At 41.4% G+C, this 25,897-nt stretch overlaps 1 protein-coding gene across 2 annotated transcripts in view; it reads left to right on the forward strand.

The window, feature by feature from the left end:
• Positions 1 to 25,897, forward strand: part of trim67 (tripartite motif containing 67) — a 59,081-nt gene that overhangs the window by 3,054 nt on the left and 30,130 nt on the right. For both annotated transcript variants that reach the window (XM_072678166.1, XM_072678176.1), the window contains exon 2: positions 22,430 to 22,525. In XM_072678166.1, coding sequence (XP_072534267.1) covers positions 22,430 to 22,525 — 96 coding nt within the window. The remainder of the gene's footprint in view (positions 1 to 22,429; positions 22,526 to 25,897) is intronic.

A 25,897-nucleotide genomic window follows, 5' to 3' on the forward strand; every position in this document is an offset into this window, starting at 1 on the left:
CACTGATAGGTGTTTGTTCAGTGTTGTAAGGTGTTAATCCTGCACTGATAGGTGTTTGTTCAGTGTTGTAAGGTGTTTTGTCAGGGATCTTTTTTTGAGTTTTTTGCTGTGTCCAGGTGTGGGTGAAATCTAAGGGGCAAATTTCTGATTTATGAAACAGGATTAGCTATAAGCTCCAGCCTCTGCTTTGGTCACTTCTGTCCTGCAGGTGGTCAGTTTGCTGTAGGCCAGCGGTGTGTATGTGGATTTGATTTATCATTACTGACCTCTTGTCCTTTTCACAAAAAAGAATAAGCTGTATGGACATACACACTCGCACACATTCTGTCCCTGTATCTTGATTACACACACACACACACACACACTGCCTCCAAAAGCTGTTTTGTGTATGTGTGGTTTTTACTCCATTGACGCAAACTCTGCCTGCAGCTCAGTGTGTGTAATTTGAATCTGTGGGAGTAGGTCACCAGTTTGTAGCTACAGTAAGAGGAAGAGGACTAAGTGTATGTGTGTGTGTGTGTGTGACTCAGCCCAGATCCAGATTCTCTCTCTCTCCCCCGCACACACACACACACACGCATACACTTACACACACTAATGGATTTGGATGCAGGCAGCTTGAATGCATGGTTTTACCGCATAAAGCTGTCAAATTGACAAAACGAATTTAGGAGCTTTTCTCCCCTGCAGCACAGATTGGTCTCTAATCACACATTTTTCTGTGATTGGGTTCAGTTCGGAGCGCAGGGCTGAAAAAAACAAACACTTGTCTGTTACTCCCAAATGCTGAAGGCTGCTACAGTTATGAGCAGGGATGTGAAATGGAACATGAAACTGAGGTGAAAACCAAAGTAGAGAGAAAGGGATTTAAGGCCAGGTCCAAAGTAGAGAGAAAGGGATTCAAGGCCAGGTCCAAAGTAGAGTGAATCTGAATCAAGGCCAGGTCCAAAGTAGAGAGAAAGGGATTTAAGACCAGGTCCAAAGTAGAGAGAAAGGGATTTAAGACCAGGCCCAAAGTAGAGAGAAAGGGATTTAAGACCAGGTCCAAAGTAGAGAGAAAGGGATTTAAGACCAGGTCCAAAGTAGAGAGAAAGGGATTTAAGACCAGGTCCAAAGTAGAGAGAAAGGGATTTAAGACCAGGTCCACAGTAGAGAGAAAGGGACTCAAGGCCAGGTCCAAAGTAGAGAGAAAGGGATTCAAGGCCAGGTCCAAAGTAGAGAGAAAGGGATTTAAGACCAGGTCCAAAGTAGAGAGAAAGGGACTCAAGGCCAGGTCCAAAGTAGAGAGAAAGGGATTCAAGGCCAGGTCCAAAGTAGAGAGAAAGGGATTCAAGGCCAGGTCCAAAGTAGAGTGAATCTGAATCAAGGCCAGGTCCAAAGTAGAGAGAAAGGGATTTAAGACCAGGTCCAAAGTAAAGAGAAAGGGATTTAAGACCAGGCCCAAAGTAGAGAGAAAGGGATTTAAGACCAGGTCCAAAGTAGAGAGAAAGGGATTTAAGACCAGGTCCAAAGTAGAGAGAAAGGGATTTAAGACCAGGTCCAAAGTAAAGAGAATGGGATTTAAGACCAGGTCCAAAGTAGAGAGAAAGGGATTTAAGACCAGGTCCAAAGTAGAGAGAAAGGGATTTAAGGCCAGGTCCAAAGTAGAGAGAAAGGGATTCAAGGCCAGGTCCAAAGTAGAGTGAATCTGAATCAAGGCCAGGTCCAAAGTAGAGAGAAAGGGATTTAAGACCAGGTCCAAAGTAAAGAGAAAGGGATTTAAGACCAGGCCCAAATTAGAGAGAAAGGGATTTAAGACCAGGTCCAAAGTAGAGAGAAAGGGATTTAAGACCAGGTCCAAAGTAGAGAGAAAGGGACTCAAGGCCAGGTCCAAAGTAGAGAGAAAGGGATTCAAGGCCAGGTCCAAAGTAGAGTGAATCTGAATCAAGGCCAGGTCCAAAGTAGAGAGAAAGGGATTTAAGACCAGGCCCAAAGTAGAGAGAAAGGGATTTAAGACCAGGTCCAAAGTAAAGAGAAAGGGATTTAAGACCAGGTCCAAAGTAGAGAGAAAGGGATTTAAGACCAGGTCCAAAGTAAAGAGAAAGGGATTTAAGACCAGGCCCAAAGTAGAGAGAAAGGGATTTAAGACCAGGTCCAAAGTAGAGAGAAAGGGATTTAAGACCAGGTCCAAAGTAGAGAGAAAGGGATTTAAGGCCAGGTCCAAAGTAGAGAGAAAGGGATTTAAGACCAGGTCCAAAGTAGAGAGAAAGGGATTTAAGACCAGGTCCAAAGTAAAGAGAATGGGATTTAAGACCAGGTCCAAAGTAGAGAGAAAGGGATTTAAGACCAGGTCCAAAGTAGAGAGAAAGGGATTTAAGGCCAGGTCCAAAGTAGAGAGAAAAGGATTTAAGACCAGGTCCAAAGTAGAGTGAAAGGGATTTAAGACCAGGTCCAAAGTAGAGAGAAAGGGATTTAAGACCAGGTCCAAAGTAGAGAGAAAGGGATTTAAGGCCAGGTCCAAAGTAGAGAGAAAGGGATTTAAGGCCAGGTCCAAAGTAAAGAGACAGGGATTTAAGACCAGGTCCAAAGTAGAGAGAAAGGGATTTAAGACCAGGTCCAAAGTAGAGAGAAAGGGATTTAAGGCCAGGTCCAAAGTAGAGAGAAAGGGATTTAAGGCCAGGTCCAAAGTAGAGAGAAAGGGATTTAAGACCAGGTCCAAAGTAGAGAGAAAGGGATTTAAGACCAGGTCCAAAGTAGAGAGAAAGGGATTTAAGGCCAGGTCCAAAGTAGAGAGAAAGGGATTTAAGACCAGGTCCAAAGTAGAGAGAAAGGGATTTAAGACCAGGTCCAAAGTAGAGAGAAAGGGATTTAAGGCCAGGTCCAAAGTAGAGAGAAAGGGATTTAAGACCAGGTCCAAAGTAGAGAGAAAGGGATTTAAGACCAGGTCCAAAGTAGAGAGAAAGGGATTTAAGGCCAGGTCCAAAGTAGAGAGAAAGGGATTTAAGACCAGGTCCAAAGTAGAGAGAAAGGGATTTAAGACCAGGTCCACAGTAGAGAGAATCTGAATCAAGGCCAGGTCCAAAGTAGAGTGAATCATAATCAAGGCCAGGTCCAAAGTAGAGTGAATCTGAATCAAGGCCAGGTCCAAAGTAGAGTGAATCTGAATCAAGGCCAGGTCCAAAGTAGAGTGAATCTGAATCAAGGCCAGGTCCAAATTAACTCCAAATTAACGAGACATGCAACATTATCCAACATGTTGTGGAAATCATGTCACGATGACTTGAGGCTGTTCTCAGAGCTAGGGGAGTGTATAGTGTAGTGCCCAGTATATCCGTGAGTGTATGTGTGCACCTATGTCAGCAATGGGTGCACCTCAAAGTAGCTGAATTTACTGATATCTTTACTATAATGCCAGAAAATACATTCTATTAACTGGTTTTGACTCTGGAACTGGGTCCTGTGACAAATATTGCTTGGTGTTCATTATCAGTTTCTTTAACCCTTTCACCAATCTGTCCCACAAACCCAGCATTAAATCCCTGTACATGTGGCAGACTGTAAATATGTGATGAGCTTAATGAATAATATATGGACAACTCTTCCTTACTTACATGCTTTTGCCGGGATCTTTCCGGGTTGCGAGAGCTTTAGGGTTTAGGGCTATCACGTTCATTACGATCATTAGCCGACCACACTGCGAGAACACTTCACTAGCCATGACACATGAACAGTAGTGGTCGAGAGAAAGAGAGAGAGAGGATGAGTGTGTGAAGTGGAGAGGGTACTCTAAACCTCTTACAAATCTCTCATGCTTTTATTTGGCTACATTTTGCTGGCGTGAGGAGGAGATGAGAGGGGGGAGAAATAGATGAGTGTGTCGAATGGAAGAAAGGGGAGGTCATAAATCTCTTGTCGTGGCATTTGGTGAAACAACGCGAGCAGCTCTTTGTGTCTAAGCCTCATCCTCTCTCTCTCTCTTTCATTCTCTCTCTCTATCTATTTCCCTGTCTCATTGCTCTCTCATAGCTCTCTCTGTCTGTAAATATCACTTTCTTTTATTCTTTTTTTGTTTCTCTTATTATTGTCTTTCTTCTCGTCTTTCTTCTCGACCTCTCTCTCTCTCTCTCTCTCTCTCTCTCAGTTCATTTATTGTCAGCTTTGTTTCTGCCTTTCATTCTTTCTTCTTCTTCCTGTCTGTCTCCCTGTAAGGCTGTGTTTATACTTGTCAGCCTTGGCTAATAAAACGAACCCTGGTGTGATTGCTCTGGAAATGTGAATGCCTTTTTGAAACTATGGTGCGCACCAAACATGCTCATCAGTCTGTCTCGGTTAGGGCTGCACAATATTGGAAAATATTGGCAATGCAATATATATTTTTTCTGTGATATATATTGTGATAATCAGATTTCTCCAGAAGCCGATGTTTCAACATGTCTTGATTATGCACTCTGTTTTCAGGATTGGAGTAAAATAAACTCCATAAAATTAGATATAATCTGTGAGTTATCACATGACATGGCACATCCTGCAAAGGAACTATTACGCATGCAGCTCTAGTCTTGGTCCATTCGGAACCGAACTCTGAAAAGTGCTTCCTTTGAAAATGTATGAAGTATGAACCAGAAGTATCTATCTGAACCAAACGCAGGAAGACATATCACAAGATGGATGTTTTACAGGCCTTCTTGCAGCCACACTTATGAGTCACACGGGTGAGTCTTCATGCAGGCTTGCCCATCACACACAGTAACTCACTACACAGTAGGGCTGGCCCGAATACCATTTTTTTTGCAGCGTACGGCCTTGAACATGGGTCGCCTTGATACCTGAGCAGGAAGCGAACGCACCTCGCTTGCCTCTAGAGTAGGGTGGAGACCTTCTCCCGAACGTGGACCGCAATCTTGAGCCGACCTGAACACTCCGGTAATGTGTGAGGAATCTCAGAGCGTCTCAGAGATCCCAAAGAAGTCAAGTCACGGCAGTAAACAAAGGGGATAACGCTCCCAGTCCCAGGTGAAACACATGAACAGACAACAAGTCGTGAATCAACACAACAGAACATGAATCAACAGAAACGAACAGGAAATCCTTATGTGCCTGTGGGCAGTGGCTCGGGATCGCCCCGGGAGAGGGCACGATAACGAGGGCCTGACAACTTTCATTATTTAACCATTAAAAATTGCAGATTCTGCAAACTACAAATACAAAATTTAATAGCTTCAAAAGAAATCACTATCATATTATTATGGATTACAGAGAAGCTTAAACAAATGCCAAACAAACAAACAAACAAACAAAAAAACTAAGAAATTTACCAGTGGAGCAGGAGAAGTGCTTTCAAATAGCTAAGCTTCTCTGCATTTTGCATCTCTAATACCGATGTACTGATAACCTGAACTGAAGTGTGATTTTAGAGCGAGGTGGAACTAATGAAGGGAAAGAAACTAATATCCAAATACCAAAATTAAAAAACGAATACCTACTCAAAGCAAGCCAGGACCAAAATGTAACAGTATTTATCATTTCCTTCCTCAATCTGGACCAAGGGAATTAACCTACAACCATTAATTAACCACAATTAACCTAACCACAACCTAATTTTCTCTTTCTTGCTCACCCTCCTTCTTTAGCTCTCTCATGACCTACACCCCCCCCCCCCCCCCCATCCTTCTTTGTATGTAAAGCTTTTGTAAGTGAAAACAGAGCAGTTAAAGCTGTACTTCATATCTGGGGAATGTGAGTTTGATTCTGATTTATTCTTTCAGGCCCCAGAGGAACCACTGTATTAGCATTTTAGTGCAGTTAGAGATTAGAGACGATGTGAATGTGGCGGTGTTTACCCCACCGGGGCAAAAGCGCTTAGACTGTTGACTCAGCATTACTCACCACACGCCAAATCTTCAGAGTCACATAGAATTACTGCTGAAACTGAGTCGACTGCTGCAAAACGTCAACAGCACGCTGCACTGTAAGGGTACACGTTTCATTAGTCAGTAGCCTGAGTCCAGATGAATCAAATATGGGTCAGTACTTGGGCTGAGCTCAGCGGTGGCCTCGATTCCAACCATGCCAACTTCTTTAGTAGCCGTTATTTCTGCTGTTTACTCTCCTTTACCTAATTTTTAAAAAATAAATTAGTACATTTTCCCCCTTTTTCTCATAATTTGGTACTCTTAACAGATGTCTACTCCCATAAATGTGAAGCCAGCCTGTTGCTGATGGCAAGGCCGCATGCCTTAAAATTTAAAATCGAGACCCTCGGGCCATAGTGGTAGAGCATTAGACTTCTGAGCCACTCTGAACCCAATCTTTCCTCTAATATAATTGTGACACCCCACTAATATTGTTGCTTTTACTTGAAGATCTAAGATGATCAAATAAAGGCCCTATATAGCTTTATATACCTTATAGCTGTTATTCTGGTAGTGTCAGAAACTCATTTTAAACAGGAAAACACAAGAAGGGGAATGTACGTTGCATATCACACACATTTATGGTACTCGGGTTGAAAAAAAAAACATAAACAAAGCAGTAGTAGGCACTAACTGATCCAAACTGCACATGTGCTCACTCAGGGAAAAACACAGTGCATCCAAAAAGAGGTTTGTATATTTGTTTTGTTTGAAGTGCTGTGTATCAAGTGCTGATTGCGTACACTTAAGGTAAGGGTGGGATTATGAACCATGCAGTCACTTTATAGAGCAACTTTCACATCATTACTGATGGAAATGCCATTGATCTGGCCATAATCTGACCATGGCATTCAGCAACAGCACAGAACTGGATGAACCACATCAGACGCTTCCCTGTACTGGCTGTGTTTCACTGCTCACCAGCTGTGTGTTTACACTGACCCTCTGCATCCCCGCCTGATTAACAGTGATCACCTCATCAGAGTGATGCTCGAACTCTGACCTCTAACATCTGTCTCAACACTACTAGAATGATCCTGGCCCTTGAGAGGGCAGAGAGTGACCTTTGTGGGGGGAGTAGGTGGGGGTGTTGCTGTTATTTGTTTTTTTCTCCCATAGGACTCACACATCCCATGATAAATTGCCCTGTAGTATCTTGGCAGTCATATGGGGGGTTTTAATTTGCCTTTCTTACCAGCATATGAGGTCCTTCAGATCTCTTGACCTACACAGTTCCCCTGAACTGCTAATTCTTAATAACAGTCTGCACTGCAGAGACCACAAGCTAAAAAAACTATCCTCCTCTTCTTTTTGGGGGATCGATTACTTTTGTTATCAGATCTTTAGACAGTTGCTGAGAAGACCCATATTTGGTGAGCGTTAGTGCAGGTATAAAGAGTCTTGAAAATTGAAAATTTGATCCTGCTGACAGTTCTTCTTAATTACATTTGGTGATATGCCTCAGGTCTGATTTGCTAAGATCTTGTCAAAAAGAAATCTGAGCCTTTGCAACGCTTAGAATGTTCAAAGGTATGAAACACTAAGAGTGACTGTGTATTAGGATTTACTGAGGGCATTGTGTTTAATTAGCTATACAGAGGTAGGTATGAAAGCACCCTTGGTGCAGTAGTCAAGTGAGAACCCTTATGTGCAACAAACAAGCGTACAGAGAGCCCTCAGAGGCTGGTTATGGTCCTCTTCCAAACAATTTCTGATGTGGTTTATATGAATTAGGAATGCAATATGGGCCAAAGACACAGGACAAACCATTGTTTCTTTTCACCAGACCATCTTTAGTATGCAACACTGACAGGTTTCTGGTGCAGCGGTCCAAATAGTGATAGCTAGACGTCTGGGTCAGAGCATCTCCGAAACATCAGGCAGGTCTTGTGGGGTACCTACTACTACCACAGGATGGGTCAGAGCTGTTGTGGCGGCTTGAGGGGGGCCTGCACAATATTAGGCATGTTAATGTTATGGGTATACTGAATTTGACCCTAACATTATCTTGAAGGAGTTAATTAACAGATATACAATGTAATATTGTAATAGACATGTTTTTTTGGCTAAAGGTTTTGGTAACCATGCTCTAGAATAATACTTGACATACTGTAGATAAAATAAGACATAAAACTGTTCAACTTAATACACCAAACGTGTCTTGGTGGAGCATTTCAGAGTAAGATAGAATATTTTAATATACTTTTATACTTTAAGTCTAAATAAAGGAGTTAATGGTAAAGGAGAGCAAGTGTTTCCTCTTGCCTCAGGCAACACTGCAGATTTCTGTATGAGTCATTTTGGTACATGTCTGTAATGTTAAATAAATCCCTGTGGGGTCTTTCTTTCTGCCCCCCCCCCCCTTCTCTCTCTCTCTCTCTCTCAATGTATATATATATATAGAGAGAGAAAGAGGGCCAGCCAACCAACCAGCCAACTACATCTTTTCAAACTGCCACTAATGCAACGTCATTAGACAGCTAAAGGCGCTTGAAGGAGAACACTAACGACTGCCCTGGCTAGCATTAGGCTGAGTATTGGGGGGGGGGGGGGGGGGTGCCGTTTGTAGTTCTAATGCTTAGATGGCTGCGCAACACGGGAGGTGTCACTGCTAGGAGTGGGTCCACCACCCAAAATCCAATATCCAATATCAAGAGCAACTCTGTGGTCAGAAGCTGAACATTGATGAAGGACACTAAAGGGTTGCTAAATTGGGCATTACCAGACGAGTCTCTACAGTCTCTGTACACCAGTAAGAGAGAGGTTTCTAATAAAGTAGCCAGTGCTATGTGCCCCATTCAGTGACTGTAACTGCAGACATTAGCTCTCTGTAGTAAACAGCACCGATATGGAAGTCTTGTGATGTGGAAGCTGAAGCATGCATACACACGAATGTGTTGGTGTGGTTCTGATCAAATATTAAAAAGCTTGAAAAACAGCGCTGCAGTTCAGCCTAAGGAGGCTTACCCTCCTGTTCCAAACACATAATAAAATGATGAAAATATCACTTTCCCCCACTTCATCTCCAGCCGAGTCCCCCGTCAATACACCTGTATCGGCCTTTACTTCTCTTGTGATTGAAGAGGGAGAGCGAGAGGGTTTTAATAATGCTGTGCAATATCTGCAACACCCACTTTAGTGGCTGACCGATACAGATATTTTTGAACTCCAGTTCTGATATTTAGAGAGCAGTGTGGCCGATGATGATCTAATGGCAATGCTGGCATAAAATAAAATCTTAATAAAGCATAGGCTTTAAAAATGAGACTAATCCACTGTGAATATAATTGGATCGAATCGCATTACATAACTGATCCTCATTTTACCAATACTAAAAAATGACAAATATTGCCTCAGTATATCGTCTGTCTGATGTACCAGCTGACCACTAGAACACATACAGTGCTTGCAATGACTGGTAGAAGGGAAAGAATGGAAGAAACAGAATAGCAATTTATTTATCAGCCATCAGAATAATCACATCACCTCTGCTGAATTATTTCTTGTGTGTGTTTAACTTAACTACACACAGATGTTCATGTTCAGGGAATACTATGTGCAATACCCCCCCCCCATGTGCAATTAAGAGTCTTTTGCTGTAAATAATATTGTTATTGCTCTTTTCTTATTTATATTGTGTATATAGTGTAAATTATTTATCCAAATTTTTGTAACTGAGTGTCTTGCTATCCCTTTCTGCTCTTACACTGGGAATTTCCCCACTGCGGGACTAATAAAGGACTATCTTATCTTATCTTATCTTAAGAGTGTATTCACTGTGTGTATAATTTTTTTTACACTGCTTAAATTTGTCAGCTGCCCCTTTTCATTCATATTTGCAGCATTGGACAGATGTGTGTATCAATGACAAGTACAAATAGGTCCAGCTGAGACACTGCCAAGGCCTGGGCTGTGTAGATCCCCAAATTCTTTCTTGGAGCACTTTTGGTAGGTACTCACCACTGCATACCAGTCAAAACTCACCAAGACTTGCCTATTATTTTGGAGATGCTTTGACCCAAGTCTTAAAGCTTGTCTTTCAGGACAAGCATGTCTTGAGGGATGACAAGCTGGGCTGTACGCAAGGCTGAAGAGCTCCAAACATGGATCAAACTTAGATTTTTGCCATCAGATAGGGAGGTGCAGACTAATTTTTAGCTTTGTAGGCCAGCATCAGGGTTTTAAATCTAATGTGAGCAGCCACAGGCAAGCAGATGAAGGCTTCACTTAGGCTGACATGGTTAAACGTAGGAAGATTGAAGACGAATCGTTCTGTTGCATTTTGGATCAGGTGAAGGGGACTAATGGCAGGCTTAGGAAGATCAGCCAGGAGAGAGCTGCAGCAGTCAAGCCTGGAGATGACATCAGACTAAACAAGCCAAATGGCCTGTTTCTCCCTGGAGAGAAAAGATCAAATCCTTCAGATGTTGTAGAGGAGAAATTTGATCTGCATGGCCATGGCCAGCTTGCAGTATGAGTTGAGAATGATAACCGGTTATCCAGAATTATACCACGGATTTGTGCATTTTCCGGCAAAATGACCCATAAGTTTTCGAATGAGATGGCCAGACTGGAGAGATTCAGATTTAGGGGTGGGCACCATTCCTTAATTTTAACCAGGCAAGACAAGATGCAACTGGAAACCAGAGTGCCAGACGGTGGGAAGAAAAAGACGAGTATTTGAGTGTTGTCAGCAACAGTGGTCGACAAGACTGCGAATTTAAAGAGAAATCCTTGTGGGACACAGATGGAGATTCAGGAAAGAGTGGCTGTAGATACTCCTCAGTGCTACCAGATTAGAGCGCCCCTCCTGTAGGCTTTAAACCATTTCTGTGCTCTGCTGGGGATGCCGGATAGGATAATCTTGTGTTTGCCAGCTTTGAACAATCAGGACTGACAGTTAACAGTTAAGATCTGACAATAATAAGGTTAGATGTTTTGACAAATTCATATTGCAGAAGCAAATGTTATCTTAATTTTAACATATTTTGTAGCATTTTCTATGTACCTCCTGTTACTGTTGGGGAAATTATTTTTCATGTCTGTTACCAAGCATCCAACAATGCATGCACAGCTGAAACGTGCACAGCTGAAACGTAAACATAAGGTTATCAGCTATACTGAAATATGCAAATGCATTTTGCGGTTAGCTTTTAGCCTCGCTTCCATATTCTGCGCCAAGCCTCGAAAAGCCTATGCAAATGTTGGGGATGTAAATAAAACAGTTCTCTCAAGCGTTGTCCTGCCCACTTCACCAAAGTTACACAGAGCAGCATTCTGAGAACGGAGTGGCAAGGATACAGGATGCATACAATGTGGCTTAAATAAAATATATATTTTTTTCCACTTATAAAGTTATTTTTTGTGATATATTGTGGCCCTGGTTAAGACTAAAGATGAAGACAGGAGCGTATGCTTGCGCACACACACACACCCACCCACACACACAGTAGTGTGAGGAGAATGTAGGTTAATGTAGCTGAAACGTGCAGCACCTCCACTCCACATGCTAAAGCTCCAGAGTACAGCACAGACACACTCACTCTTGACCCCTTTCCCCTCTCATTCGCACTTTCCCCCTCACTCTCGCCTACCAGTAATATGTCGCCAGGGAAACGGTGCAGTTTTTGTACAAGCAAAAGCACAGAACACAGAAACCAGAATAAAAACTGGGCATTGCTGGGACACATAGGCGATGCCCTAAAGCTGCGAAGCCGCTTTCATCAGTGGCGGTTGAACCAAAATTGGGCTCATATGTTTATTAATGCCCTAAAAAATACGCTTACAATGATCACCTCACCTCAAGTCGTTATGTCAGTGTGTAATACTGAATAACAGCACTGAGTAACTTTGGTTACTGGTTGAAAACCCTGTATCGAGTGTGTTTGATCATTTTGGAGTAAGGTTTCCACTCTCGTGTGCCTTTTCCTCCGTAAGCAAAGAGCTTCATGTTAGCACTGTAGCGGAGGCAGGCAGGCGAGAGAGCGCACACTGCAACAGAATACGCAAGGGCAGAAAAGCCTGAAGATGATTCAGCTATTTATGGCATGAAAGTGAGCTCGGACCCACACACACACATCATGGAGTTACTATGGTTACGCTACTAAATGAGGTGTTTGACGTTTTCACCCAAGTCTTCACGCAGAAAGTGGGACGCTTCCGTTAACGCTCGTAACCAGCGTCCTGCGAGGGGTGCCTCTGTGAATCTAACCCTTTATTAAGAGCATCATTTATGTTGTATCTGTATGAGTGGACCAAATAGGCCTCATCACAATGAATTTCATGAATTCTGTAACATTGTTCTAGTCAACAACAGCACAACCACTGTCCAAATACTAACAGTTGATGGCATTGCAGAAACAGCAGTAATTTATTATTCCCTACCAGCAAATTGACATTATGATATTCATAGTTTTTAAAAATTATAATTCAGTTCGTTTTTACTGCAAACCACAGTATTTTTAGTTTGAGAGTCAAATAATGCATTTTTGGCAACAAACTGTAAATGATTGATATCTACTGTATGGAATGTAGAGTAGACAAAAGTCACTATGATCAGAGGATTGCTGGTTGCTTCGATTGCCATCTGCAGGCTGGTGCATTGGTGCCAGGTATGCAGTTCAGAGGGGGACATCAACGTAGGAGGAGCCGCGTGCTAGTCCGCCCTCACTGGGTTCGGGAGCATTGTGTGCGAAAAAGGGGTTCCCAGACATGAACAGAGCTGTTTTACGGTAATCTCAGTGGTCTTCAGCATTCGACTGATCTCATGTCAGAATCACTCCCATGCCATTCATCTTGTTGACCACTTGGGGCAGTGGTGGCTCAGCGGTTAGAGCCACAGGTTGCTATTGATGAAAGGATTGTGGGTTCGAGACCCGGGCTCGGCAAGCTGACACTGTTGGGCCCTTGAGCAAGGCCCTTTACCCTCTCTGCTCCCCGGGCGCTGCGACAAAGGCTGCCCACCCCTCCGGGCATTTGTGCTTACTGTCCACTGTGTGTGTTTCAGTGGTGTGTATGTGTGTGTTTGTTGCATGGATGCTAAATTCCATCTGTGCCCGTCACAAATGGTCAGTGCGAATGTTTAATGTTAAAGAAATGCTTGACATGCTGTGAAATGGCTGTGACACGGATGTGCAAATGCACACACACAGCTACTCTAGTCCCTGTAGAGAGGTACTGCCAATAGAACAGGACTCTCTGGGGCAAATCAACCTATAAATGTATGGCACCATGCCTAGAGGGGTTAGAGAGGTTTAAGGCCCCCTGGCACTGAGCTGTGGAGCAGTGGAACTGTGTTCTCTGGTGCTTCATCCAATAATATTGGGATGAGTTTGGGAGTTGGGGATGATATATGGAATATAACAGATGGACGTTGTGCTAATTGTGTTTAGAGTTTTGACAGTGTGACTACCACTTTGATGAGGCTCAGGTCTTTAGATTGTTACGTCCAGTTGACTGGTCAGCTAGGCTTGTCAGGGGCACCCAGTCAGCACTGCTAAAAACATTTCGACAGTGGTCCTAGAAGGTACCGACCACGAACAGGGTGTTGAGCACCTTAGACTCATCAGTGCGCAAGGGCAATGAGGGTTATCCCATCTGGACCAAACCAACATAAGGACTACTGTGGCACAAGTCCCAGAAATGCTTAATGATTTAATGATGATTACAGGAAGCACGGGTCTGTATAGATGCAGGCCGGTCAGATTGCCAGTGCTCACTGTCCACTGTCAAAATTGGCTAAAACGGACAGGCAGACAGCATCAGAGAAGGTGGCCTGGTCCGTTAGGTCTTGTTTTAACCTTTGGGAGGTGCTGATATAAGAAGTCTGATCCGTTGTAGCTTCAACTTGCAACTTACACCACTTACACAAAGGATCTGCTGGAACATCTTGGTACCAGATACCACAGATACCACCTTCAGGACTGGTAGAGGGAGCTGTTTTGGTGGCAGGAGGAAGACCAGCAGCATGTTGGGCAGTTGGTCATAATAAACATTGGTGTGTACTGCTTTATCGAATCGGATCAGTATCTTACTGTGTAGGTGGCCACGGTCAATAGTGTGAACCGGGAGACTCGAATTCATGTTTTGTTTGTTTGTTTTTTATATAACATTTCACTGCACATATCACTGTGTTCACACACACACACACAGCAGTAGCAGTTAAACCAGCAAAAAAAAAAAATTACATACACTGCAGTGTGTCAAAAAGAGTTTTTTAAATTGATGGCTCTTTAAAGGGATGTCGTTTTAAAAAAATATATGGTCACATTAGTTCAGAGAACCACATAATATAAAGGTTCTAAACCAATTCAAGGTTTTTCCTAGAACTGTTTGTCAGTAACAATTAAGAATACTATTTTATATTGTATATGCATTTAAGAGCCTTTTTTTATTTGAGCAAAGAATTCATCAATAAGGATTGTTATGTAAATGTTCAAATCTGGTTAAAAAAAAATCCGATTTTTTGTGTTCACACTGCTCTTAAAAAAATCACTTGTCTAAAAGTTTTGAAATATGATGATTATCTTGATACATTTCAGCACAATGCGCTTTTCTGAGCACATAGACAATATTGTAAGTGTGTAGAAAATACTCTAAAAATACTCTTTAAAAGAGAGCAGAATTAATCCTGTTTAACTGCCTGCATGTGTCGTCTGTTCCAGCTTACTGGACCACTGAAAAACAAAAGCCTGATATGCATGGTGTACCAGTTAATATGATATATATATATATATATATATATATATATATATATATATATATATGTGTGTGTGTATAGCCATATAGCCTGCCACCCCTGCTTGTGTCAGTTCAGTAAAACACTGGTTCTGTACCACTCCAGTCCTGTAATGTGAACACAGCCAGAAACGCCTGAAGATCACTCAGCTATTTATGGAACGAGAGCAACTCCAATCCCACACGCAGCGTCCACGGCTCCACTGCTTGAGTTACTATGGTTACACTGCTGAATGAAGACATCAGTGGTTCTCCAACTTCCTGTCAGGGATCCCTTTGGCACTTTTTTAAATTCAATGTGAATTAGTGTGTTTTTCCTCAGTAACATTATGTAGTAAATTACTGTATCAGGGAGGGCCTCTGAGCTAGCTGAGCCTCGTCTTCTGATGAGGGAGAGGCAAGTGGTATGATGGGCTGATATATTTTTGCCCTGCCCGCTGGTTCGTGGGGACATCATCAAATAACAGCAGACGTCTTAGAGGCGGCAAACGTCATCGCATTTGAATGAAAGGCTAAGGAGAAACAAACTAGTAGTCTATAAAGTGACGTGATATGATGCAGTGTGCTTCATATATAAGCAGGGAAAGGAGCTCAGTTAAAAACACGGTGAGTTTTAATTTTCAGATTGACAGTAAATAAAAACTGCGCTGCCTCTTAACTGAACAGAACGGACAGGGTTGGAGGGAACATGAGCCAGTGGGTGAAGGCCAGCTCTCTCTGCTGCATATTCACTGCTGAAAAACTAGAACTCCATTAATATTTAATACAGCGAGGTCTTTAAGCATATATGAATGATGGGGCATGTAGTAATGTAGTATTCTAATCAGTCCCAAGAGCTTCACTCACAGCTGAATAACACAGCCTCACTACTGCTGTTCTCCTACTGCTGCATCACGACAGAGAGAGAGAGAGAGAGAGAGAGAGATAAAGATGGAATGAGACATGGGAGAGAGAGATAAACAAAGTAAAGAAAGAGAGAGAGAGAGATTGGGGAATGAAATAAAGATTAAAGAGAAAAGCAGGAAGAGAGACAGAGTGATGAGAGAGAGGGATGAAGATAGAGTAAAGAAAAGAGGAAAGAGAGAGAGAGGGATGATAGAGTAAAGAAAGGAGTAAAGAGAGAGAGAGAGAGATGAAGATAGAGTAAAGAAAGAAGGAGAAAGAGAAAGAGAGAGAGAGAGATGAAGATAGAGTAAAGAAAGAGGGAGAGAGAGAGATGAAGATAGAGTAAAGAAAGAAGGAGAAAGAGAGAGAGAGAGATGAAGATAGAGTAAAGAAAGAGGGAGAGAGAGAGATGAAGATAGAGTAAAGAAAGAAGGAGAAAGAGAGAGAGAGAGATGAAGATAGAGTAAAGAAAGAAGGAGAAAGAGAGAGAGAGAGATGAAGATAGAGTAAAGAAAGAAGGAGAAAGAGAGAGAGATGAAGATAGAGTAAAGAAAGAAGGAGAAAGAGAGAGAGAGAGATGAAGATAGAGTAAAGAAAGAAGGAGAAAGAGAGAGAGAGATGGAGGAATGAGATGAAGATGAAGAAAGAAAGAGAGGGAGCGAGAGAGAGAGAGAGATGGAAGAATGAGATGAAGATGAAGAAAGAGAGGGAAAAATGGGAGAGTGAGATACTGCTTAACTAAAGACTGAATGAGAGGGGGAATGAGAGGAGGAGAGAAGTGAGAGAGGAAGATAAACATAAAGTAAAGTAAGGAAAGAGAGAGATGAGAGAGTGAGATAAAAAAAGAAAGTGAGATGGAAGAGCGAGATAGAGAACGAAATAGGTTCCACTGACCACTAATGACACAGCTGCTCTGAGAAAGAGAGAGAGAGAGAGGGAGAGAGAGAGAATTTGAATATGAATTTATACAATCTGATCTACTATGTGTGTGTGTGTGTGTGTGTGTGTGTGTGTGTGTGTGTGAGTGTGTGTGAAAATGTGTATGCGTATGGCTAAGCTGACCCACTCTGTGTGTGTGTTCCCTGAGGACTCATAATCAAGGTCACTCCTACATCAGCACATATTTGTATTGTCTTGGATTGCTTAGACACACACACACACACACACACACACACACACACAGCACAAGCCTTCCTTTGCCATACACACTGACCCGCCAAGCCCATCAGTCTGAAAACAGCAAACAGCAGCTTTAAATGTCACGCACAGCCCTGAAGTGTCCTCTCTTTCTCTCCCTCTCTCTCTCTCTCTCTCTCCCTCTCTCTCTCTCTCTCTCACTCTCTCTCTCTCTCTCTCTGTCTCTGTCTCTCTCGCTGTGTCTCTCTCTCATGACTCCATTGTTCTATTGAATTAGATAATAGGATAATAGCACTTGGTGTTTTCAGCAGGACGGATGCAAAGAGGATAAAACAGGACACCTCATTTCATTACAGCCTTTCAGAGAGCACTCTGATTCAGCTCAACCCCATCACGCACACACACACACACACACACACACACTGTCAGCATACACAGAGTACTACTACAGAGTAGTCCCTTATTATTCTCCTATCCCTCCTGCATTATTATCACATCATTCCTATTAGGGCTTTTTAACCCCATTGTTTTACTATTTGAACTCTCTACACATCAGTTACGTAATTAGATGCATGATGAAGAGCACATCTACATTCAGTGAACATTTTTTGTGTTGACAGATATGAGTTTGTGTTGATGAAAACAAATAAGAATAATGTGTAAAATTGTTTTTTTCTTTTCGTAAAACATGACTGTACACAAAATAATTATTTTCCATCTAATTACAACCATAATTAAATTTCTCCTCTATGCAGACGTGGCACAAACGGAAAGCTTCACATCTGCTCTTTCAACAAACTATATGAATTTGTTTTAATGAGCAGTAAATGGTACTGAAATATTCAATATAAAACTGTTTTTATCATTACAACATGCATATGACTTCTAGGGGGTTTATACCTTATTCAGATACCTAATAACCAGTCTGAATAGCCATATATTCATATAGCTGTGTCCATCCCTAGTTCCCACATATTCCCTAATTACCCCAATGTTATTCCCAGTTTATTCACACAGAGGATTCCACCTTCCCTCTCATTTTCATATCCCTACATTATTCCTCTCACTGTTGTTTTCAAACACCAGGCGCATAATATGGATTGGTGTGCCAAATGTGCCAGGCAGTTTTCCATATGTGGCTGAACTAGCAGGAGGCCAGCCGGCTTTCTACCTCATGGAGACTTTGGGCTCTTTCCATCTTCGGTTTTCCTCACATAGACAAATGGGAGCCTAATAACAACTACATCTACACTACAGAAAATAAGACCATGGCTAGTGGAATCATCTAAAACTTACAAAGACAAAATATGTTGTAAATAATATGTCTGTTTAGGATGTTCGGGAAGCTTTTTAGTTCAGAAATTGAAAACTAGCAGACCTGAATTCAAGCATCATTACTGGCCTGTTTTGATTTGCTAAATTATTTTCCAATAGAATAAAATTATTTCACCAGATAAAATTATTGAAACCATGTAAACAAAGGCCTACAATAATGTGAGTAATAATACTCTACTTACAAAAATAAAAACACCTTGGCAAGTAAATCTACTAAATATATGTAATATTTTTATTTATTTATTTATTTTTTTTTTTTATATTTGCTAGTTTTAACTAGTCTGTACTTGTCAGAATAGTATTTTGCTATTTAATAATTGATACATTTTTGCAGTGCGGTTATGGGCTATTTATAGTAAAAAGATAGCTCATTGGTAGTAGCACATTAGCACATTGGTCAAGTGTCCTTATCCACATGTGTTCAGCCATAGGTACTGAACATGGAGCATTTCATATCAGTTAACACTCAAAGCTGTCGTTTATCAGTTATCAGATTTCTGTCAGTTATCAGTTGCATCCTGATTGGCAAAGTATACCGCCATATTTACAGTGGGAAAAAGTTATTAGCATAACTGGTTAATAGCACCCACAAGCAGTGGTCAGCCGTATTCTTATTCTTAGATGGTTTCACCATGTAAACACATTGTCTGAGATCCATAAGCATGCTAAACCACCCTAATCCCAACCCTGCCTGAACGGAAACCGTTGTTTCCTAAGCTCAATTTTAGCTGTTCACTACTTTCAAGCATCAGGATAATACCTACAGTTTTAGAGTAAGATATAGTCACTCATTTGAAACGTTGTTGTTCAGGACGTTTATGTGACCAGTTATCAAGATGTCTTAACATATCACCAGCTGAAGATTGCCTAGCAAGACTAGCAGACAGCTGGCTCAGACTAAATGACTTTTCTGAGCAGAAATCAATAATCAGCCTCCGCTGGGTGCATCTGGTCAAGAAGCAAGGTCAAGTCTTCAGTCTTCAGTCCCATTCATTTAGGGGAAATGATCACAAAGCTAAAAATTCATGAATCCTAAGAGAGGCCAGTTAGCATCATCTTTTCTAACTTCTAGCATTTAGTCATGTTTTGCAGTGTTAGCATTTTAGTGAAGTAGTTCAGCCTGCCAATTAAAGAAGAGGTCTAGGCTAAGAGGTGGAGTGACCAGCCTACTGCACCACTGACCCTGGCAGTGTCCTAGTGTTTGCACACACACATACACTCGCTCATTGTGGGAGCAGGGAGCCATGAGGAGGGGGACCCGTCTCACTCTTGTTAGCGGACTGGACAGCTTGTTGAGGCAGATGGCACATTAATGGAGCGAGGAGGTGTGGGCTTGGATGTGTGTGTGTGTGTGTGTGTCTTGAGTCTGTGTGTATGTGTGTGGAGTGTTGAGGACCGGTTTGTTTAAGACCCTGCTGATCTCAGGCGGCCCAGGAAGGCCGAGAGGAAGATGAGCAGGTGGGAGGGAAAGTATGTGTATGTGTGTGTGTCTGTATGGTAATGTGGATGTGTATATTCATGGATGAAGACCAAGGTCTCTCAGGGCTTAAAAATTATCATCTACTCTCAGTAATCAGCGCACAAGCTCAGAGGCCCTTAGCAGTGTTGGTTACATGTCCAAATCCTTCAAACCCTGATCACCACCGGATATTTCTCAAGATTCAGCCTGAGAAGTAAGATGTTAGAAGTAACATTTCACTTAATTACTGAGTTGTGTGTGTAAGTCACAGAAACCACTATTGTATTTTTCCTTATTTTGCTACTATAAAATCTTGGTCTGGACTTGGAGTCAACTTCTATAAAGTCTTGGTTTGGTCTCGACTTGAAATTGACTACTATGAAGTCTTGGTCTAGACTTGGACTCAACTTCTATAAAGTCTTGGTTTGGTCTCGACTTGAAATTGACTACTATGAAGTCTTGGTCTAGACTTGGACTAAACTTCTCTAAAGTCTAGGTTATGACTCAGACTGAATGTATCTGGTTCTTGGTCTAGATTTCGACTAGACTATTATGAAGTCTTGGTCTAGACTTGGACTTAACTTCTCTAAAGTCTAGGTTATAACTCAGACTGAATGTATCTGGTTCTTGGTCTGGATTCAGACTCCACTACTATGAAGGCTTGGTCTAGACTTGGACTCAACTTCTCTAAAGTCTAGGTTATGACTCAGACTGAATGTATCTGGTTCTTGGTCTGGATTCAGACTCTACTAATATGAAGTCTTGGTCTAGACTTGGACTCAACTTCTATAAAGTCTTGGTTTGGTCTTGACTTGGAATTGACTACTATGAAGTCTTGGTCTAGACTTGGACTCAACTTCTCTAAAGTCTAGGTTATGACTCAGACTGAATGTATCTGGTTCTTGGTCTAGATTCCGACTAAACTATTATGAAGTCTTGGTCTAGACTGGGACTCGACTTCTATAAAGTCTGGGTTATGACTCAGACTGAATGTATCTGGTTCTTGGTCTGGATTCAGACTCCACTATTATGAAGGCTTGGTCTAGACTTGAACTCAACTTCTATAAAGTCTAAGTAATGATTCAGATGAAATGTATCTGATTCTTGGTCTGGATTCAGACTCAGCTGCTATGAAGTCTTGGTCTAGACTTGAACTCTGCTATAAAGTCTAAGTAGTGATTCAGATGTAATGTATCTGGTTCTTGGTCTGCATTTAGATTCAACTAATATGAAGTCTTGGTCTGGGTCTCTACTGATTCAGACTCAGCTACTATGAAGTCTTGGACTTGACTCAGACTTAACTAACGGCTTTTGAAGTTCTTTGTCTTGACTCAGACTTGTTATGTTTGGCTTATAACTTGGCACTTGGTCTCACCACTAATAGTCTCCTATTCTCATACAGCTGTATGGATAGTTATACATTCTTTTTTAATATGGTTCTTCAAGGGGTAAAGGCAGTGGTTTTATGTAGGATTCTTCAGATTGAATGTGTTGTATAAGGTTCTGTACAGAGCTTCAACATCAGATGAAATAAATGGTACCACCGCCTTGTCTTTCATTTGACTTAAATTGCAGAGGTGACATTGACTCAACTACAGATGGGATTGTGCTGATGGTGGAGTGATGAGTAGTGAACACATGCGCCTTTATGCCTTCAAGAGTCTGTGCAAATCCAAAAACAGTTTAGGAAGTAAGGGGGAAACCAGTGCTGGGATTTCCCAACAGTATGAGGAGAAGGGAAGGAAGCAGGGGTTGACTGCTCCCATCCCTAGCCTGGATGTTTGCTTGGACAGTACCTCATGTTATAATATGTGACCTGAGGGGAAGGTGCAGGGCTCCTGGGTGCACAGGCATACCCAAGGTGATGTGCAAAACGTGTGAAGTACACCTCTGTTTCACAGCACAGATGAAGTGCTTAGACTTGATGTGTTCTCACCACTTATGGTCTCGCATTCTTATATAGCTATTTTCTCTCTCAAGGGTTCTTTAGGAAAGACAACGGTTCTATGTAGAGGCATGAGAAGACATGATATGACACACAGCTTCCTTGTTTTGCTAAATGATTTTTTGCCATTGCCACACATCGTTGCTCTTAGGCAACCAAAATAATATAGAGGCATGAGTGTTATCAATAAAATGTCACAAAAGAACTAATAAATGATGTAAAATCATCTTATCATGTACCATTAAAATGTGCAGAGTAGAGGGTTAAGGCTATAAGGATAGTGGGCATTGTTCTAATTTTATTGTTAGCATTAGTTGGCATGCTCAAGTCCTTATTGTCTTATTCTTGGAGAGACTCTCCAGTGCTGGCTTCCAGAGCTGTGTTGGGGTTGGATGTGCTTTAGCATACGGTTCCAACCATTCTTCTGTAGGCTATAGTGACTCATTCATGTACTATATGACAGATTTGTCCAGTTAATTTGTAAGAAATTTCATTGATTTGGGTCTTCTGGGGTTATCAACTGCAAAGTTAAGGGTATACATGTTCTGATGGTCTAGCTTCAGTCTTCAAAAAAAAAAGCACTTCAGTGCTAGCAGGTTCTTGGCAGGGGAGGAAAACGTTCCAGACATGCCAACAAACAGATGTAGCTCAGCAACACAGCTCTTGGGATTGCTGCTGTTGGCTGGGTTGGCATACAGGGGGATGTTTTGTGTTTGGCACTGAGGACAACAGTGCTTTGTCGCAACGCTGGCCTGGCTGAGCCTTGGTACTTGGGCCTGTGCTGGGCCAATGCATGCCTGGCCAGGCGGCAGATCAGCTAGCATGCTGTCATTCATTACGGAGGCAATTTCCTCCCCCAGTCCGTCTCTTAGTCATCTAGCGTTGGAACGTGACAAGAAGGCTATTTGGAATATATTAGAGGGGTCATCCTACATTCCACCAGCAGCGTCACAGTAATGAGATGTTTAATGACATGCAGCGTAATTGTAAAACTCATCTTCCATTAACCTGCATGTGTGTTTATGTGTGTCTTATCTGCAGTGCCAGTTGTCCCAGGCCTTGAATGGCGTGTCTGATAAAGCAAAGGATGCCAAGGAGTTCCTGGTTCAGCTAAAGAACCTGCTACAACAGATACAGGTAGGTGTTGGCTTTCTGAACATTATTGAGGGGATGTTCATATTCCAAGGCCCTTTTTTCTATTTGTATGTGTCCTGGACGCAAAGTCTTAACAGAACTGTAGCTTGAAATGCATGTCAACAGTGGGTTGGACAACTGGGGTGTGTCACAGGGTACCAACCCTATTATCACCTCAACCCTGGCTGCAAAATCTGTAGGGAATCTGTGTGTATGTACATTTTTCTGGTATTTCTAAGTATTTTAGATTTTTTTGTATACATTTAAAGTCGTAGTTGTAGCATACAGGAATACGAGGCTCTACTAAGACATGCTCTGTACGGATGTTCTTCTGAGATATGCTGAAACACACAGTTCTTAAAAGAGACCTAATAGTACATCATCCTACATTTATGGCATGCAGCATAAATGCCAAAGTTTATTTATTATTAAATATAATATATTAATATAATATATATTCATATAATATAATATAATTAATATAAGAAATAGTATAAACATAATGGTTCACTACTGATTTTGCAGCCAGTTTTGATGTGCTTTAAGTAATAATAATATAGAAACATTTATAATGTCTAAAAAACCTTTTACTTGTGATACATGGTAGCACAGTAGTTAGAGTATGGATGTATAGAACGATAAATATAATTGTTCTATATCAGGTTAAATGCACATAGATTGCAGATTCAAATAATGGGCACAAACTACAATTAACAGCAACTGCACTGTTAAAATAAAGAATTATGAACTATACAATACTATACTGTCCTCTTCCTTGCCACGTTAAAAAGTTGAAGGTCTCAAGGAGGTGTTCATGTGCAACTTTCGAAGTCGGGAACTCGTATTCACCATAATTCCAGAAACTGTGCTTTTATTTATGTAAAATTCTCTAAGAACCTAAAAAAAAAAGAAAGAAACATGAACACATTACCATGGCCTTACAAAAAAGAAGTACAGGAATACTACAACTTCTACAGTATTCCAATAAGAATGGTGCAGCAAATTCAGATAACTCCGCATGTTTATTTAGTTTATTTAACTGCATGTTTTTTTTTTTGTTGTCAGGCTTTTTTTTTTTATAATTATTATTATTATTTCTTTTTATCTGTTGATACCCGCTTATATTGCACATTCTTCATTCTGTATTCTTTATTACTGCACTGCCTTTCACCTTCAGTTAGGTTCAAATGCATATTTTGACATTTTTTAATGTGTCATCTACAGTGATAATTTGTATAGTTGTTTTTTTGGTATATATTCTTGACTCATTGTACTAAGTGAGATATGTATCTATAGGTTACATTATTATTTATTTATAGTAAATATTTTACTTGATTGTAACTTATAGTTAATAGTTAATTCATGCCTCATTGTAATAAAGGATATATGTATCTATAGTTGATGGTATTATCTATAGTTAATTCTTTTTTTAAAGCTGTGCCTGGATCTTATTTCTTATTTTTACTGTACTACCCTTATAATTGTATCGTGTTACTGTGCTCTATTTTGTAACTGCTACTGGCTGCTAAATTCCCTTCATGATCTACCTACCTACCTACCTACCTACCTATCCCCTTTTTGCCAAAAGCTGCTTTGTAGATTTGGTTCTCCCTGTTTAATTATCCTGCCCAAGCACTATCTATCTATCTATCTATCTATCTATCTATCTATCTATCTATCTATCTATCTATCTATCTGTCTATCTATCTATCTATCTGTTTGTCTGTCTGTCTGTCTGTCTGTCTGTCTGTCTGTCTGTCTATCTATCTATCTATCTATCTATCTATCTGTCTGTCTGTCTGTCTGTCTGTCTGTCTGTCTATCTATCTGTCTGTCTGTCTGTCTGTCTGTCTGTCTGTGTGTCTATCTATCTATCTATCTATCTATCTATCTGTTTGTCTGTCTGTCTGTCTGTCTATCTATCTATCTATCTATCTATCTAACTACTATGGTTCAGTGCAGGACATTTTTAGGTAAATATCATAGATATCTTATATAGATAGATAGAAGAAGCTACTGTAGATTATTATAGTGGTGTTGTAGATGTACTGTATATATTGTATAGTGTTACTGCAGTTCTTTTTTAATGTAAGGCACATTTTCATTTTACACTTCAAGGCAGAGAATCAAATGGAGACGTCACAGTATCGTATGGGATCAGGTTGTGAATTTTGTGAATCGTGTGTTTGGTGTACTTGTTCAGTGTCCTGATCCAGATACATGATGCTGGAATCTCCTACACTGAAACATGTCAAAGACATAAAAGTGTAACATTTGTGTTTTTATGCATACGAGGAAAAGAAAACAGATATCTAGTCAACATTTACTACTACTTTTTTTGCCGTGGTAAACAAACTGTGTTTGAAGTGACGGTAAACATCCGCAGTCACAGTAGCGCTCCTAATAGCGCTCCTAAGCAACAAGCCGCGATCACACGTGAGCTGAAGGGGGTTGTGTGATGGTTCTCTCTACATGTATAAAGCAGAATATTTGAGCAGGTTCGCTGGAGGGGCCGGATATGAATATTTAAGAGACGGGGGTTAAAAACAAGTGTTTGTTACCGTGCACAGATCGATAAGGGTTTGCACAGAGGGGAATTTGGGTCAGCGAAGCCTTTCCACTGATGCAGGTTTGGTGAGCTGTTTTATGTGGAGTTGGCTCTGGATTATAGGGGTCAGGATTATTTTTAGTCCAGTCGAGAGTTTAAAGCCCCTTCGTACTGCCCAGCAGGCAGAGAGAGCGACAGCACTGAGTGTGTGTGCTCAACCATTTCAGCTTGCTCTTGTAGAGTGCCACTGTGATCAGCATTATGCTGCAGTCTACTGGGACTCTCTCTTCTCTCGCTCTCTCTCTCTCTCTCTCTCTCTCTCGCATACACATTTCTTGCTCCCTGTGCTGTCATATCCCCTGAGCGCCTACAGTACGTCTAGCTGGATCAGTGTCTACCTACTGTAGACTAGGTACACCGATCAGCCAGAAGATTAGCACCGCCTGCAATGTCGAATAGGCAGTGTGCCCCCACAATAGATCTGACTGCTGAAGGTGTGCTGGGGTATCTGGCACCAAGGTGTTGCCAACAGATCCTTTAAGTTGTAAGGTGGGGGGCCTCCATTGATCACATTAGTGACCTTGCTCACATCCTTACATTTGGCGATTTTTGCTGCTTCCAACATATGAACCTAAAAAACTGACTGAGCACTTGCCGCCTTGGCAGATGCCACTGTAGATAAAGATAATCTGTGTTTTTCACTTCACCCATGCTAATGTTATGGTAAACTTAATATAATGTAACATCCATCTAACCAGCCATCGTAAGCCTCTTTGCACCTCCTCTCCTTCTACTGTTCCGGTCCAGCTTCACAGACTCATTCGGTG

This window comes from Salminus brasiliensis, chromosome 1 (genome assembly GCF_030463535.1).
Source record: "Salminus brasiliensis chromosome 1, fSalBra1.hap2, whole genome shotgun sequence".
Lineage (NCBI taxonomy): Eukaryota > Metazoa > Chordata > Actinopteri > Characiformes > Bryconidae > Salminus > Salminus brasiliensis.